Raw genomic sequence first — 15,853 nt, 5'->3', positions numbered from 1 at the left:
CCTAATCTTTTCTTTCTTAATCTTTTCTTTTCTATTCTATTTTCTATTGAGTAATTCTATATATAATATAGCAATATGAACTAGTTAAAAAAAAAAAACATACAAATCATCTTTGAAAACACACTCTAAAAACTAAAACTATGTACTGCATATTTAAGTGAAATATTTTTACACTTAAAAATATTTTGTGTAAACAAGTGTGACCAAAACATTCTCATTTACTTTCAATGCTAAGAAATAAAAAGGTATAGGCAATGTTTTGATGGTTTGTGAGTTGTAACAAAGTTTGTAGGAACACTTTATTATATTATATTATATTATATTATATTATATTATATTATATTATATTATATTATATTATATTATATTATATTATATTATATTATATTATATTATATTATATTATATTAGGCCTATATCATATTATAGGCTATTGTATTATGCTATAGGCTAATAATATAAAAACTAGTAATAATTGCTGAATTCTGTTTATGAATATTGATGGCTTCATATAATATACAACTATGTCCATCCAACTCAAACAATCACTTGATATTTAGAGGTTTTATTAAGGTCGCATAGATAAATATTATTGTCACATTTACAAAGCCATAACATTATTTTATAAAGTGCACTGAATGCAAAAAATAAAAACATAAACAAAATAGCCTATATGAAATCTAAAAGGTTTACATCAAAATATACAATAAAGTTAGACAGTAGATGTGTATTATCGTACATAACTGTTCTAAGTTATGGCCTAAAAGTAATTACATAATTCTTTCATAATTTCTGACACTGTTTCAAAGAAAGGACCATAATCTGTAGTACACCAATGTGTCCATAGATGGCGTGTAGATACAAGCTGAAATGAAACATTAACAACAGCATCGCCTCTTGGCAACTCACACACACAGACAGAGAGAGAGAGAGAGAGAGAGAGAGAGAGAGAGAGAGAGAGAGAGAGAGAGAGAGAGAGAGAGAGAGAGAGAGAGAGAGAGAGAGAGAGAGAGAGAGAGAGAGAGAGAGAGAGAGAGAGAGAGAGAGAGAGAGAGAGAGAGAGAGAGAGAGAGAGATTTACCCAGTCTCTGCAGTCACGCTCATTTCTCCGGAGCTCTGGCTGAGGATGCTGCCGTCTCTCCTCCATCCTCCATCTCCATGAGGATGGTGAAGCGCGCAGAGGCAGACGAAGGCGAGCGCATCGGGCCGCCTGAAACCGCCCACATCTCTCCGGCTATCCTATATCGTTACTTTTCTAAACTTACAAGAACTATGAAAAGGAGTCGATGCTGAATAATCTGGGCGGACTTGTTCTGTATGCCGCCCTTCCTTCCACTCGTCAGCTGCATCAGCTGTTGCTTTGGGAAAAGTCGAGGCGACTCCCACTCTAAGGGCATCGGATACGGGCATCACTCCACGATGCGTCCTCTGTCTCCCTGACTCCTCCTAACACAGCGGATGCTGCCTGCCTCATTAATATTTGATCAGCACCTGCTACCACAGCAGCAGCTCACCTCTTCTGATGGAGAAAGCGCAATTTTTACAAGCACAGCCTGGATCTAAGGCGTCAGAAAGTCCAGCGGAAGACATCTCCAACCTCACGGATGAAGAGCTCCTCCAATGGAGTAAAGATGAGCTGGTGCAGCGACTCCGAAGGTCTGAAGCCGATAAAATGAGCGTCATTCTGGATCACAGTAATCTGATTCGGGAGGTGAACCGCAGCCTCCAGCTGCATCTGAACGAGATCCGGGGGCTGAAGGTGAGCAGATGAGATCATGGGTGTCTGGAGCACACCTGCGCTCTCCGAGGATGCGCAAGAACCCCTTAGGTGCACATCATTCTTGTAGGAATATATTCTCTAACTTCTGATTAAAACAACTTTGCAAAAAAGCCCTGATATAAGCAAAGCAATGAGAAACGTCTTCGTTTCTTTGCCAAACCAGAATCATATTTTCGTTAGGGTTACCTGTTATATGCAAATGTGAGCATTTCCCAAATAATATGAACAGATTATAAAAAATAAAAAAAAAATCTATATTTTTTTCACTATATTATTAAACTGTCTTTTCAAAAGAGTACACTGTTGTTGTTTTTCTGTAAAACACAAAATGGGAACTTTTAAAGATTTTTTTTAGCTTCATTCCACAATTCATCATAAGTGACCCTAGACACAAAACCACGGGTCACTTTTTTTTTAAACTGAGATTTACATCACATTAATTTTGAATAAATAATATACTGATGTATGGTAATACATCAGTACATTAATGGACAATATTTGGCTGAGATTAAATAATTTGAAAATCTGGTATCTGAGGGTGCAAAAAAATTGAAATATTGAGAAAATCACCTAATATTGAAAATCGCCTAACATATTACTAATAAATAATACATTTTCGATATATTTACAGTACAAAATATCTTAATGGAACATGATCTTTATTTAATATCTTGATCTTTTTTGGGATAAAAGTTATTTGTAAAAGGACATTGTATTTATTGGTGTAACTTATGTGTAACTTATGACTGCATGGTTTTGTGGTGCAGGGTCACATATGGAGGATTCCATACAACAACAATTCCACATTTTTATGGAGCTTGACCACATATGTCAAGCTCCATAAAAATAGTAGGCTACACACAACACTTGCACTAAGTCTTTTGAAGCCATATGATATCTTAGTTGTCATTCATTACAAATATTTGTAAATCTTAGTTAATCAAGTTCAATCATCACTCGAGAAAAAAAATGTAACACTTCAGTTTGTGAAACACATTACCATTTACCTACAACTTTTGCCTCAATTAACTCCTAATTTACTGTTTTTAAATAGTTACTAAGGGCATTTTTACTGTTTAATTTAGGTATTGGGTATAAATTGAGAGATGTAGAATATGGTCATGCAAAATAAGGCATTAATATGTGCTGTATTAGTATAATAAAGAGCCAGTATTAGTAATAAGCATGCTAATAAGCAAGAGAATTAACCCATAAAATAAAGTGTTACCATACTTCTCATGTGTGTTGGGTGAACTATTGCTTTAATTGAACTCAGGCAGATGTTTGTCAAATGTGGCACCTAAGAAGATCATACCTTTAGACTGTTCTATCTATGAATGATGAACTTTGCTTGAACAAATCCTTTCAACCACACTTCTGAACTCGTAATAATGATTGATTAAATCAGAGTTTGTGTGGCCTCAAAATGTCCATATCTTTTATTCTTTGTCTTTAAATCGAAACTTTCTATGTTCAAACTCTTTGTAAACACTTTATTTTGTGTTCCCTATCATGATAAAGGAGGTAAACCAAAAGCTGCAGGACGACAATCGGGAACTGCGAGACCTTTGCTGTTTCCTGGACGATGACCGGCAGAAGGGCAAGCGAGTTTCGCGTGAGTGGCAGCGTCTGGGCCGTTTCAGTGCCAGTGTCATGCGTAAAGAGGTGGCACTGTACCTTCAGAAGCTGACAGAACTAGAGCGCAAGCAGGAGGAGGTCGTTCGGGAGAACCTGGAGCTTAGGGAACTTTGTCTTCTGATAGATGACGGGAAAGTTGGCAGTGGAGGGGAAGGAGTCCAAGGTGGGGCAGGGTCTATCGGATGTCGCAATTCCATTGACAGCCAGAGTGGGCTCCTGGTACCTGGCTCGATGCGGGATGTGGGCGATGGAAGCAGCACTTCTAGTGCTGGAAGTGCTGACAGCTCTGAGCATCCGCACCATAAGCAGCCGCAGCCACCATCTAGTGGAGGAATTGGGAATAAAAGCCCGGATCTCCAGAAGTCTCGCCCTGGAAAAAGAGGGGATGAGGAACGGGGGGAGATCTCCAGCCCTGACCCTCCTGTCCGGCACAGAAGCACCAGCCTGGAGTATCCCTTCATTCTGCCCCAGCCCTGCCGACCTCGCTGTGGCTCCATATCTGTGCCTGACCATCGGCTGATTAGAGGGCTAAGTCCAGAAAAGTACAGTCGATCTCTGGGCCACCGGAGTCCGGAGACTCATCCGAAGCACCATCTGGCTCCGGGGCAGCTCATGAATCCCGAGCTGTATATCCAGAGGCACAGGGGCAGCTTAGGAAGTGGCCCGGGGAGTCCAGAGTCTAGACACATGCTGCTAGGAACGTCAGAGCTCCACCATGACAAAAGCAAGCTGGGAGGAAGTAGTCCGGAGATGCTGAGGCACCAGTACAGCATGAGCCCTGACCATGGGAAGTTTGGCAGTCCTGGTAGAGAGACGTCACCACGTAGACTGGCAGGAGACGAGTTGTCACCACACCATCGGAGCCTTTACAACGGTGTGAATGGTGGGTCTGACTTTGAAACATTGAATGTGTGTTTTTATGCCTTTATCTTGTTTTCACCTAGCTTAGTATTTGCCAAATATGATATGTTCTGATAAATGGCATAATGAGAAACATTAGGAGATCCGATCAAATCATGTACATTCTTTTGCTGCCTTCATGTGCTATTCAAATTTTCATAATTCTCACTGCTTAAGTCGTTATTACGAGTTCATCGCGTTTAAGTGCTTTATTGTTGAAAATAATAGGAATCATCCAGGTTTATTCTTGCCTATTTCTTGGGGAAATGGAATTAAGCCAAAATGCATTGCTATTTAGTTAATATCCAATGGATTTTAAAGGAAGTGTATGTAAGATTGTGGCCAAACTGCAATTACTTTGCAATGACTGTAGAGCGGTGTATCCCCTCTCACCCTCCCCCTGACTCAAGGTTGGCAGATAGGCTGCAGGATCCAGCAGGAACTTTTGTAGCTGCAGCTGTGGTATCTAGATCAGATCTAGCAACCTGGATGTGGAAAAACGACTGACTTTGTGATTGGTCGACAGGTGGAGGGCGGAGCTTCAGGCCAAAACACAACATTACAACAACAACATCAGTTGAGGGCTGCAACAACAACTTTTAAATGACAATATCCTGGCCGGACTACTGTCAGTACTACTGGCCAGACTACTGTCAGTAATATAAGTATTTGAAATTAACATGTATTTCTCAATATCTAGTGATATATCACAGTCATTGTATGATTAATTGAAATACATTTCTTACATACAGTTCCTTTAAATAAAATGTTGCATCCCATTTTTTTTGGCAACCATCTAAACATTACCCATATCTAGATCAAGAGTGTCCAGTCCTGCACTGTCCTGAAGAGTTTAATTAAGCACTTCTATTGTTAATATACATACTGCAAGTATACATGAGTGTAATTGCAAAAGAGAGCAATATAGATAGGAAGGGAAGTAGGAAAAAACAAAAGAGAAATAACATTTAGCAATCACCATAATACAATGGGTCTCTCCTCTATATTTAAAGTTTATAGCCTACCCAACTCTGAAACTTTGGTATAAAAAACATTTCTGAGGTTCCCAATCGTATATATACGATTTGAAAGGCCTTTCACGATCAATTTCTGACTAGGAAACTCATATTTATGATAATTCTGATAGCATATGAAGACTGAAAATAACACTTTTTTGTCACCTGTTGCTGTTGTCGAGGTCTATACAGTTTCCTTTAAACTAGCCTACCACCCACAGTCAGATTGCCAAGGACAATATTTGTGCAAATTAACACATAGCCCTATTTATTACAAAAATATTCTATAGCATGATATTAGCATTGTTATTACTAACACAACTAACACAAACAAGGGCGTAGGTTTGGTCTCAGCTTTGGTGGGGACATCCCACCAGGTTTGCCCAGATTATATAGTCTATTATTTACTACTGAGTATGGAAATGCACCATAGTTTAGGAATGAATACGATTATTAATTTATGAGGCTTTTCGGCCCAATCCAGTACCATAATAATAATAAAACAAAATACTCTTTACTTGTCAAGTTCTTAAATGATTTTCAAAACTGATTTGGAAAAAAACACAACATGCACACAAAATTACTTATTTTCAATATAAAAAATGATTGTGGACTGGATATTTTTTTTACCTCATCACATTATTGAGCATGTCAAAGATTAGTAACAACTTTAGATTTGATGCATTGTTAGTTTTTGTACAGGATCAGTTTTTGTTTTTCCCTCATTTACTGTTCGTGGCTGTTTTTGCCCCATTGACTTCCATTATAACCACAATTTTTGATTGTAAAGCCATAATGCTATATAATCATGCACAATCACTTTTTATATTGAAAATAAGTTATTTTGTGTGTAAGTTTTTTTTTTTTCAAAATCAGTTTTGAATCAGTTTTTGAAAATCATTTATGAACTTGGCATTTAAAGAGTGATAGTAGTGATAAGAGTGACAATTAAACAATGACAACAGCTCAACAATAAACATGGAATCAAGTAGGCCTATGCAAGCTTGCAACAGAACACATTTTATATTATTTTACATTTGATTATTTTATTTATTTCTAAATAACTCTTTAGTAGCCTATATTGGTGCACTTTAAAGGGATGGCTCGCCCACAAATAAAAATCCTGTCATCATTTACTCTCCATCATGATGTTCCAAACCTGTATGAGTTTCTTTGTTCTGCTGAACACAAAAGAAGATATTTTGAAGAAATTTTGTAACCAGGCTGCTTTGGGGGCACCATTTCCTTCCATGGTAGGAATTCAACATAACAGAAATGCATACAGGTTTGGAACAACTTGAGGGTGAGGAAATTGACAGATTTTTAGTTTTTTGGTGCACTGTCTCTTTAAGCAGTCATTTTGAACAAGTAACCACTTTACTGACAAAAATGTTCTGAAATTCAAAAATTAAATTAGATTTTCTTTAATAATTTACTATTATGACTATATTATTATGCAATTATTTGTCCCATTTTTATCTAAATATTTTTTAAAATGTCAAACTTTATATGACAGGATTATTTATAATTAATATAGCCTATAGCTAAATGATAAAAATTAATAACATTAATTAGGCTATAATCTATTAATTAACCGGTCTAATGTCTAGAAAAATAAGTCTGCCAAGCTTTGATAATGTATGGAATATTATATTAATATATTATCTATTAAATGGCCTACCTAGAAGCACGGATGTGTCCGTCATCAGTCAGACAGTCTGAGACACTGAAATGCTTCTCTGCAAAGGGGACAGACCCACTGATACCTTTGTTTTCTATTCAGCCCTATATCTGGAAATCCTCTTGCGTCTAAACGTTGGACGCGAGATCGACATGTTTTTTTAAAAAACGCGCAAGTTTACAGCGCATGTTCTCGAGACTCCGTCGCTATGCAGCAGCAAAGCCGCTAAAACCCAATCTTGTGCATCGCGTCCCGGTTTGATACGGCGGGACGCGTCGTTTTGCTTGTAAATACGGGACCATATATAGCAGCACAAAGGAGTTTCCTAAAATATTGGTGGGGACAATTTTGCCGTCTTAAAATGTTGATTGGGACTAGTACCTAGCGTCCCCCCCTAAACCTACGCCCATGAACACAAACACCTCACACTATAAACCTGAATGTGGGCAAAACAACCAATTTTAAGTTAAGACATTCAAAGTTTAAGTAGCCTAAGCAGAACTGGCAGATTTTTATTTTGTACTCATGCTATTTAATTGTTTTTGAGAATATTTGAGTAAGATAACATACATTTCACAAAAAAGTATCATGCCAACTTAAATATTTTTAGTAGTGGAAACTTAGCTAATTTAATAAATGCTAACTTGTTTATTGGTAACACAATGCTTTGATAACATTAGCATAGCTTAGCAATTGAAGAATGAGGACTGAAATTTAGAACGTTCAACTTACCTGTTCTCAAACTAAGCTCATGCTCCACCTGTCACCATGACTCTAACCCTCCAAAAATCCCCAAATAACTGAAACTCTTCTAAAATAGCATAGCTAAAGATTAAACACTTCCAAATCTCCCAATAATCTTGCAAAAAAACAAAAACATTATAACTGCTAATTTTAGCATTTACTCTCCCTTCCGAGTGTCATGACAAAGCATGCTGGGAAATGGAAATCCCAGCCCAATTGCAGTTTAATTTAAAGGGGTACTTCAGCGCTGGTAAGATGAATCTGTATTTAAACTGGGTCATCAATGTAGTAGAAATGTGAAATTATTTTTGAATTTGGCGCCTTCTAGACTGAGAAAAGACAGAAAATGTATTTTTGTCTCACGGGGATGAAAGATTACAATTCCCAGAATGCTTTGCTGCCCTGTGAGGCCATTCCCAAAGCCACCGACTGGATTACTGTGACTGAGTTGGAGAAGACACTACGATTAAAAACTGAACGTGTCTGTTCAATATAATGAGTGAGTCACCGCGCGAGTATCACAGCACTGAGCACTAACTGCAGGAGTCAGATAAATGAGCTGATAATCTCTCGTGATGAGAGCTGAGGTAATCGCGACTACACTCGTGGCATACATTCACAACGCGAGTTCAGTCTGGCGCGTTTCAGTTCATACCTTTGCAAGCTTAACTTTCTTAGAAATTAATTTGAGAAGTTAAAAGACTTACATTGCTCAACATAGCTCAGTTTAAATGAGTGCCTGTAGCTGCGAGCTGAGCTCTGAGTGTGATCTCCATCCCCCATGCGCGGGTTCAAAACATGCAGAAATGGCTCCCTCTGCTGGCTGTAGTCTTTAGCCTTTGGCCAAACATTCCTCCTATGATGCAAATATCGTCAATTTGCATCATAAGAGGAATTTTTCCAGAAATAAAATGCATAAATCTCTTGTCTCAGGGGGATATGAGGGGGGAAAGCAATCATTTGAATACACTCCAGGGTTTCTACTGATACAAAGCCATATGCTAATCGCTGAAGTAACCCTTTAAGTTAGTCTAAAGCCAGGTGCACACTGTGCGATTTTGGCCACGATTTGGCCGTCTGAGACAAATTTAGCAAATCCTAAAAGATTCCTCTGATCCTACGCTATAATCTGACGTCTTTGGTCGTTAGTTTGACATGTTCACCGGCAGCCGATTAATGAGCACTGCGATCAAATTTTACCTCAGACGAAATTCTGAATATACTCCAGGGTTTCTACTGATACAAAGCCATATGCTAATCGCTGAAGTAACCCTTTAAGTTAGTCTAAGTTAAAAGAAAAACATTCATAAAACTCAAAACAATTAAACAATTCAGATGACATAAAATGTGTTTGCTTTGTGAACTCAAAAGAGAAATTAAGTTCTAAATATTCATAAAAGTTAATATGACTGAACTAATTTGTTTAATTTAAGTTTACCCTACTTGATCCAATTAATTATTTTGAGAATTAGGGTTCACAGTGCAGCACACAAAAAAATAATATAGGCTAGTGAAATGCTAAAAAAAAGAAATGATAAGTCAAATTCTGTCTGAAATCGCATAGGGTACAACGAGGCTTAAAGTACACCCTAAGAAGACTGTTAATATTTGTTGAAAACAATCACTTTAGCAAAGTTTGCACTCTTTTCAGTTTATTCTGTTAAATAAAATAATATTTTTTTTGTTCGATAAATATACAGTACAAGTAACAATAGAGAAACAAAGTTATTTAAAAAAAGTAAAGATTCTTAATACATTGAATGAGATAGTAACAAATAAATGTGACATTTTATTGTATGATATCAATCAATCAATCAATCAACTTTTATTTATATAGCGCTTTTACAATGATGATTGTTTCACAGCTTCACAGTGTTCAACAGGACAATACTGCAACAAAATCTGATTCGGCTGTACAGTTGTTCTGGAGAAAACGGTGATGTTATTATCAGCTTATTTTAATTTATCATATAGAGACAATGTTGGCAGATCAGTATTATAGCTTATAGAATTATATAAGACCTAATTAATTAATTTTATTTGTATATTTAGTTGAATAACTTGGATCATAATTTTAGTGTCCCCAACTGAGCAAGCCAAGCCAAAGGCGACAGTGGCAAGGAACCAAAACTCCATCAGGGCATGATGGAGAAAAATAAACCTTGGGAGAAACCAGACTCAGTCGGGTGCCAGTTCTCCTTTGGCCTATTAACACACATTATTCTGGCAACCTTACAGGGCAGAAATCATATTAGATTGGAACATTCAAAATTTCTTGGTATCACGCAAGAGACAGGTTTATTTAGGATGGTGCGTTGATTACACAAGAGTATGAATACTTGAAAGATCTGAGTTATTGCGCCGTAGACAGGTTTATTGAGGATGACGAGCCAGTGAGGCAAATTCAGAGACACCAATTGACACGGCTCAGCAGACACTCCAGGATGTATTGGTCATGTCCAGGCGTAGGTCCACCATCCGATCCAGACACGGCCCGGCCGACTGCAGTAAACCTCGGGATAAACAGAGAGAATAACGTTAGTGTGGATGCCACTCTTTTTATGATGTAATGAGTACATCAGGTGTTATGGGAAGTGTTCCCAATTCCGGCAGAACAATCAGTCATTCTTCAAATTGATTTGAAGAATGAAAGTTGCTTTGTAAGTAATAAGCAAGATTTTAAAATGTATGCAATGTTTAATAGGGAGCCAGTGCAGTGTTGAACTGGGCTAATATGATTGTACTTCCTGGTTCTAGTAAGAACTCGAGCTGCTGCATTTTGGACTAGCTGGAGTTTATTTATTAAGCGAGCAGGGCAACCACCCAGTAGAGCATTACAATCATCTAGCCTTGAGCTCATGAACGCATGTACTAACTGTTCAGCATTTTGCATTGAAAGCATGTGCCGTAATTTAGATACATTTTTAAGATGGTAGAATGCGGTTTTACAGATGCTAGAAACATGGCTTTCAAATGAAAGATTGGTATCAAAGAGCACACCCAGGTTCCTCACTGACAACGAGGGCTTGACAGAGCAATCATCAAGTGTTAGACAGTATTCTAGGTTACTACTTGTGGAGCTTTTCTGTCCAATAATTAAAAAATCAGTTGCAGGAAATTACTATTCATCCAATATTTTTATATCAGCTATGCATTCCGTTAATCTTGTGAATTGGTACGTTTTGTCAGGGCGTGAAGAAATATTAAGCTGAGTATTGTCAGCATAACAATGAAAACTAACGCCATGTTTCCTAATGATATCTCCCAGTGGTAGCATATTCAGGGTAAAAAGCAACGGTCCTAACACTGAGCCTTGCTGTACTCCATACTGAACTTGTGATCGGTGTGACATCTCTTCATTTACTGCTACATACTAATAACAGTCAGATAAGTACGATTTAAACCCTGCCAATGCAATTCCACTAATGCCAAAATAATTTTCATGTCTATTCAGAAAAGAATATTGTGATCAATAGCATTGAATGCAGCGCTAAGATTGAGTAACACTAATAGAGAGATAAAACCACGATCAGATGATAAGAGTAAATCATTTGTAACTAATTAGAGCAGTCTCAGTACTACAGTCTAAATCCTGACTGGAAATCCTCACATATACCATTTTTTTTCTAAAAAGGAACATAATTATGAAGACACAGCCTTTTCTAGTATTTTTGATAAAAAAGGGTAGATTTAAAATTTGGCCTGTAATTGACTAATTCTTAAGGATCAAGTTGAGTTTTTAAAAATAAGTGGTTTAATTAGAGCTAACTTAAAAGTTTTCGGTACATATCCTAATGTCAAAGATGAATTAATAATATTAAGCAGAGGATCTATAACCTCTGGAACATCTCTTTTAATAGCCTAGCCCTAGTCGGTATAGGGTCAAGCATACATGTTGTTGATTTTGATGATTTAACAAGTTTAGCCAATTCTTCTCCTCCTATAGTAGTGAATGAGTGTATTTTTTCCTCAGTGACACTACAATGCTCTGTCTGAAGGGATACTGTAGTAGATTGCTGCATTGTTATAATTTTATTCCTAATATTATCAATCTTACTAGTAAAGAAGTTCATAAAGTCATTACTGCTGTGCTGTTTACAAATGTCAGAAGTTGAAGCTTTATTTTTTGTTAATTTAGACACATTATCGAATAAATACCTAGGGTTGTGTTTGTTTTCTTCTAAAAGAGTTGAGAAATAAGCAGATCTAGCAGTTTTCATGGCCTTTCTGTATGCAATCATGCTCTCTTTCCACAAATTGCGAAAAACCTCCAGTTTTGTTTTCCTCTGGCTCGGCTCCATTTTTCTGGCTGCTGTTTCAAGGGCTCGAGTGTGCTCGTTGTCCCACGGCGTTGGATTATTTTCTTTAAATATGTCTTAAATTAATCTAATATGATTAATATCATATTTCTAAATATGGTTTCATTATAAATATGGTGATTATCTCCATCTGATTATCTGAACCATGTAATTTCAACAAATAAAAAGTCCCCTGCTGTTTATTATCATGTTAATTAGTGTGTCTTTCACCCCAACAGCAGGGGTGCCTTTTACCCCAAAAACCATACTTTGACATATTCTTCCGTTATTGAACAAAACTGTTACAAAAGTGTGTTCCATGTAGTAAGATTAATGTGTGTGTATGAATGAATAATCTACTGCCGGTATGTTGGTTTCCCTCATTCAGTGTTCTTAGTAGGACATAGAAGGCCATTTAAGTACTTTTCACCTAGTGTTTTCGATGTGTTTTTGGACACACCGTGCCGTATTGCACTATGAGGTATAGGCTCATTCAGTTGCAGCTCATGTTTTGTGTTTTTACTACTTTACGGAAGTTCTTTATGAAATAGTATAGCTTATGAGATGAAAGACGTATGCACTGTAAAAAATCCTACATGAATTTGAATAAACACACACAAAAACGCATATATGTAACTTAGCTTATAAGAAATGGTGCAAATCAAAGGCGTTAGGCAGCTATGTGCATATCCCACAGCTGCAGATAACGATTTCTACAGGAGAACATGCTGAGTAGCCTTTAGTTCACACCGCCCATAAAACACTCACCTCAAGGTGAAAGATGTGACTCACTTTGCATTCATTAGCTTCAAGAAATGCCCCCTTAAGATGAAATAAGAACCACGAAAGACCAGATGGATGTCCTAATTTAAATAACTCAAAATACCAGAACTTCTTTCGCTGACTTTTGACGGTGTTGAATTAGCTTCCCTCATCTTTGCAGATGAGATTTATTTGTTGCGTTTAAGATGGAAACCTCCCTCTTGGCGAAATAGCATTGTCTCATTTGACAAGGTCAAAAGGAAATCAATAATAGTCATTGAAAGATGTTAGCTTTACAAATTGCAAAAACACTCAAGAATGGCTTTCAGCTATGCACCAACAATGAAAGGTAATTGCTAACAAGATGACCGTTGTTGTCGGATGTTGTGGTTTCAGCACTGTTCTACGTGTCTGTCAGGCTGCTGTAGACATTTGTCACTGTCACAGCCTGTTCTGGTGTTGGTCCCAAAGGGAAAACCAATGTCTACTGACCCTGTACACATCCAGATCATCCCTATCTTCCCCTAGTCAACCCTAATGTTGCTCTGAAATGCTCTGTGGGTCCCTATTTTAACAATCTGAGCGCATCGTCTGAAGCACATGGCGCAGGTGCCCTGCAGGTGTGTCCAAATCCACTTTTTCTAATTTAATGACAGAAAAAACGGTTGCCGCAGGCGCATGGAGCAAAAGGGTCGTACCGAGTCATTGGTGTGTTTTGGGCGTAACATGCAATGTCTCATCTCCCATTCCCTTTAAAAGCCAGTTGCTCTTTCACCATAGTGGATTCGTTATTTACATGGCGGAATTTACGACCAGAATGACTGAACACTTCTACAGAGAGGAATCCTTTTATTTTTAAAATAAACAAATGTTTGTTTGCTGCTGCGCATCTCTGCGCGTGTAATGAGCAGAGTTTACATGCATTGTGCCCCCATATAAGTGCATATTACTAGCCTGACGTGGTCATACTCAATTCTAGTCAGAATATGAGTCTGAAACTGCTCCATTGGGCTGTGATTATGGGGTGTATTTCAACCGAACCAGGAAAGACATCAATTGGATAAACCAACAACCAATCAGAGCAACGAAGCGATGCATTGTCAAACGTCAACATAGTTCAACCGCACTGTGTTGCCAAGTCTGCGTTGTTTTTTATTTTATGTCTGCGGGTCGAAGTGACTATTATGTGATATATAGACCCATGAGTGCGAATTTTAGCAGGCAACCTTGCCAAAATAACACACATTTTACCTCCCAAACACCATTTTTCCCCGGAGAACCCCCCGAGAAGCTATTGTTTAGGGCTAGTAGTTGGCGGGTTTTGTTGTAAAAACTTGGCAACCCTATGTGCACGCGCACTGGAATACACAATCTTTGCCGGTGTTGTAAAACAATAAAATAATTTAATGATATACAGAGTACTTATCCAACATGATCATCATTTCTGCGAGAAATTGTGAAGGTAAATGCAAATACAAACAAGCCCTCCGTTTAGGATTCGAAAAAATATAATCCAAGCCCATTTGATGACGTGCATGATTACATTACTGTTGATCATCTGTCCGTCATCGTCTAAAGCCCGCCCTGATGATTTCTTTGGTCCGAACAGTTTCTGTTCGGGGATAATTACTCCTCTGTGGAACAAGGACAGACCGAACTGCCCGACCTAAAAAATGTGTGGGCGGGGCTAAGTTCGGCTGGCATCCAGGCTAGCATATTACTAACGCGCCTTTAAATAACACAAAATACTGTCTATTGACTTTAGACCAGGATTTGTCTAAAACAACATGAAAATGATAACTGCGTCTGGCTGAAATTAGCAAAAAGCACTTGCATCACGCCTGGAGTCGGATTGCACCGGGTGTATTATAGGGCCTGTGGTGTTGATGAACTAATACAGTATGTGTAAAGTATTGTGTTTCAAGGGAAATTTCACCCCCAAAATGAAACTTGGTCAACATTTACTCACCCTCATGTCAAACCTTCAGAACATGTCCATACAGTAATAGTCAATGGGGTCCAATGTAGTTTGGACCCTGATGTTTCGTATTTCACAAATGAAAGAAATGCACAGGTTTGAAATAACATGAGGATGACTAAGATCATTTTTGATGGAACAATCCCTTTAAAGTCAATCCGTTTACTTTAGAATCTGTGTTTATTGCAGAGAATCTATATATCAGCATATACTATCGCAGTCATGGAGCCTTGTTTTTTCACTCAACAGCGCTAGCTGTAGTGAATATAAAGTTAACTTTATAAACTGAGTTATATCATAGTTATATCACAGTTTAACCAGGATTATATCACAATTTGTCACATAAGAGATTTGGTTGTCTATTTGCAGACCAGCATGATGGGAATGGTTCCGGTTGACAGTATTGAATTGTGTAGCTATTAAAAGAAATAATACAGTGTTAGCAGTCACTACAACTCATAAATGTAGCATTTGTTGTGGGAATTAAAGTTCTGCATAGATGTAGACTAGGGATGTAGTGAGGTTGGAGCTCTGGATAATCCTAAGAGGTTTTCAGAGAATTATTATTTTTGAGCTTTCTTAGCGTGTGGCTCTTATTCAAAAAGCCGAATCACATGATTATAAACATCACAGTGCTTTAGTCAACAAAGTTCAGATAAATGAGCATCTAAATAATAATGGCGTCACAATACAATCCCTCAGCTTTTTTCAGTGAAATCCAGCATGAAAACAAGCATCATGTTGCTGTTTTTTTTTTTCTGGTTAAGATGCAGGGAGGTTTTATTTAGATTTTGCATTAGAATCACGTTGTACAGTAGCTAATGCTGTCAGCTCATTCCAGAAACTAGGTTTGGTTTTGGATTTTTTCATGAAAGCTATTTTCATATGCAGCACAGTATGGGGCTACATGAGCTGACAATGACTGTTAATATAAGAAAACGTGTCTTGAAAATATGTCCACACTAAAATGAGGACATTGTTGGATAGGCAGAGAAAAATGGGCACTCTGTTCTCTGTCTCGCTCTCTATCTCTTGGCTCAGATTTGTATTTTTTTT

The 15,853-nt window shown here is 37.7% G+C and overlaps 1 protein-coding gene across 2 annotated transcripts in view; it reads left to right on the top strand.

Annotated features, from left to right (window-relative positions):
- The first annotated feature begins 1,097 nt into the window (after positions 1-1,097).
- The window catches only part of ccdc85al (coiled-coil domain containing 85A, like), a 38,074-nt gene continuing 23,318 nt past the window's right edge, over positions 1,098-15,853 (top strand). The window contains exons 1-2 of one of the 2 annotated variants that reach the window (XM_067458949.1): positions 1,098-1,759; positions 3,302-4,301. In XM_067458949.1, coding sequence (XP_067315050.1) covers positions 1,523-1,759; positions 3,302-4,301 — 1,237 coding nt within the window. In that variant the 5' untranslated portion in view covers positions 1,098-1,522. The remainder of the gene's footprint in view (positions 1,760-3,301; positions 4,302-15,853) is intronic. The other variant, XM_067458950.1, reaches the window with a different exon arrangement.

This window comes from Pseudorasbora parva, chromosome 12 (assembly GCF_024679245.1).
Source record: "Pseudorasbora parva isolate DD20220531a chromosome 12, ASM2467924v1, whole genome shotgun sequence".
NCBI classification, from domain to species: Eukaryota; Metazoa; Chordata; class Actinopteri; order Cypriniformes; family Gobionidae; genus Pseudorasbora; species Pseudorasbora parva.
Note: the sequence above shows the minus strand (reverse complement) of the source record. Positions and strands in the feature narration are given on the sequence as shown.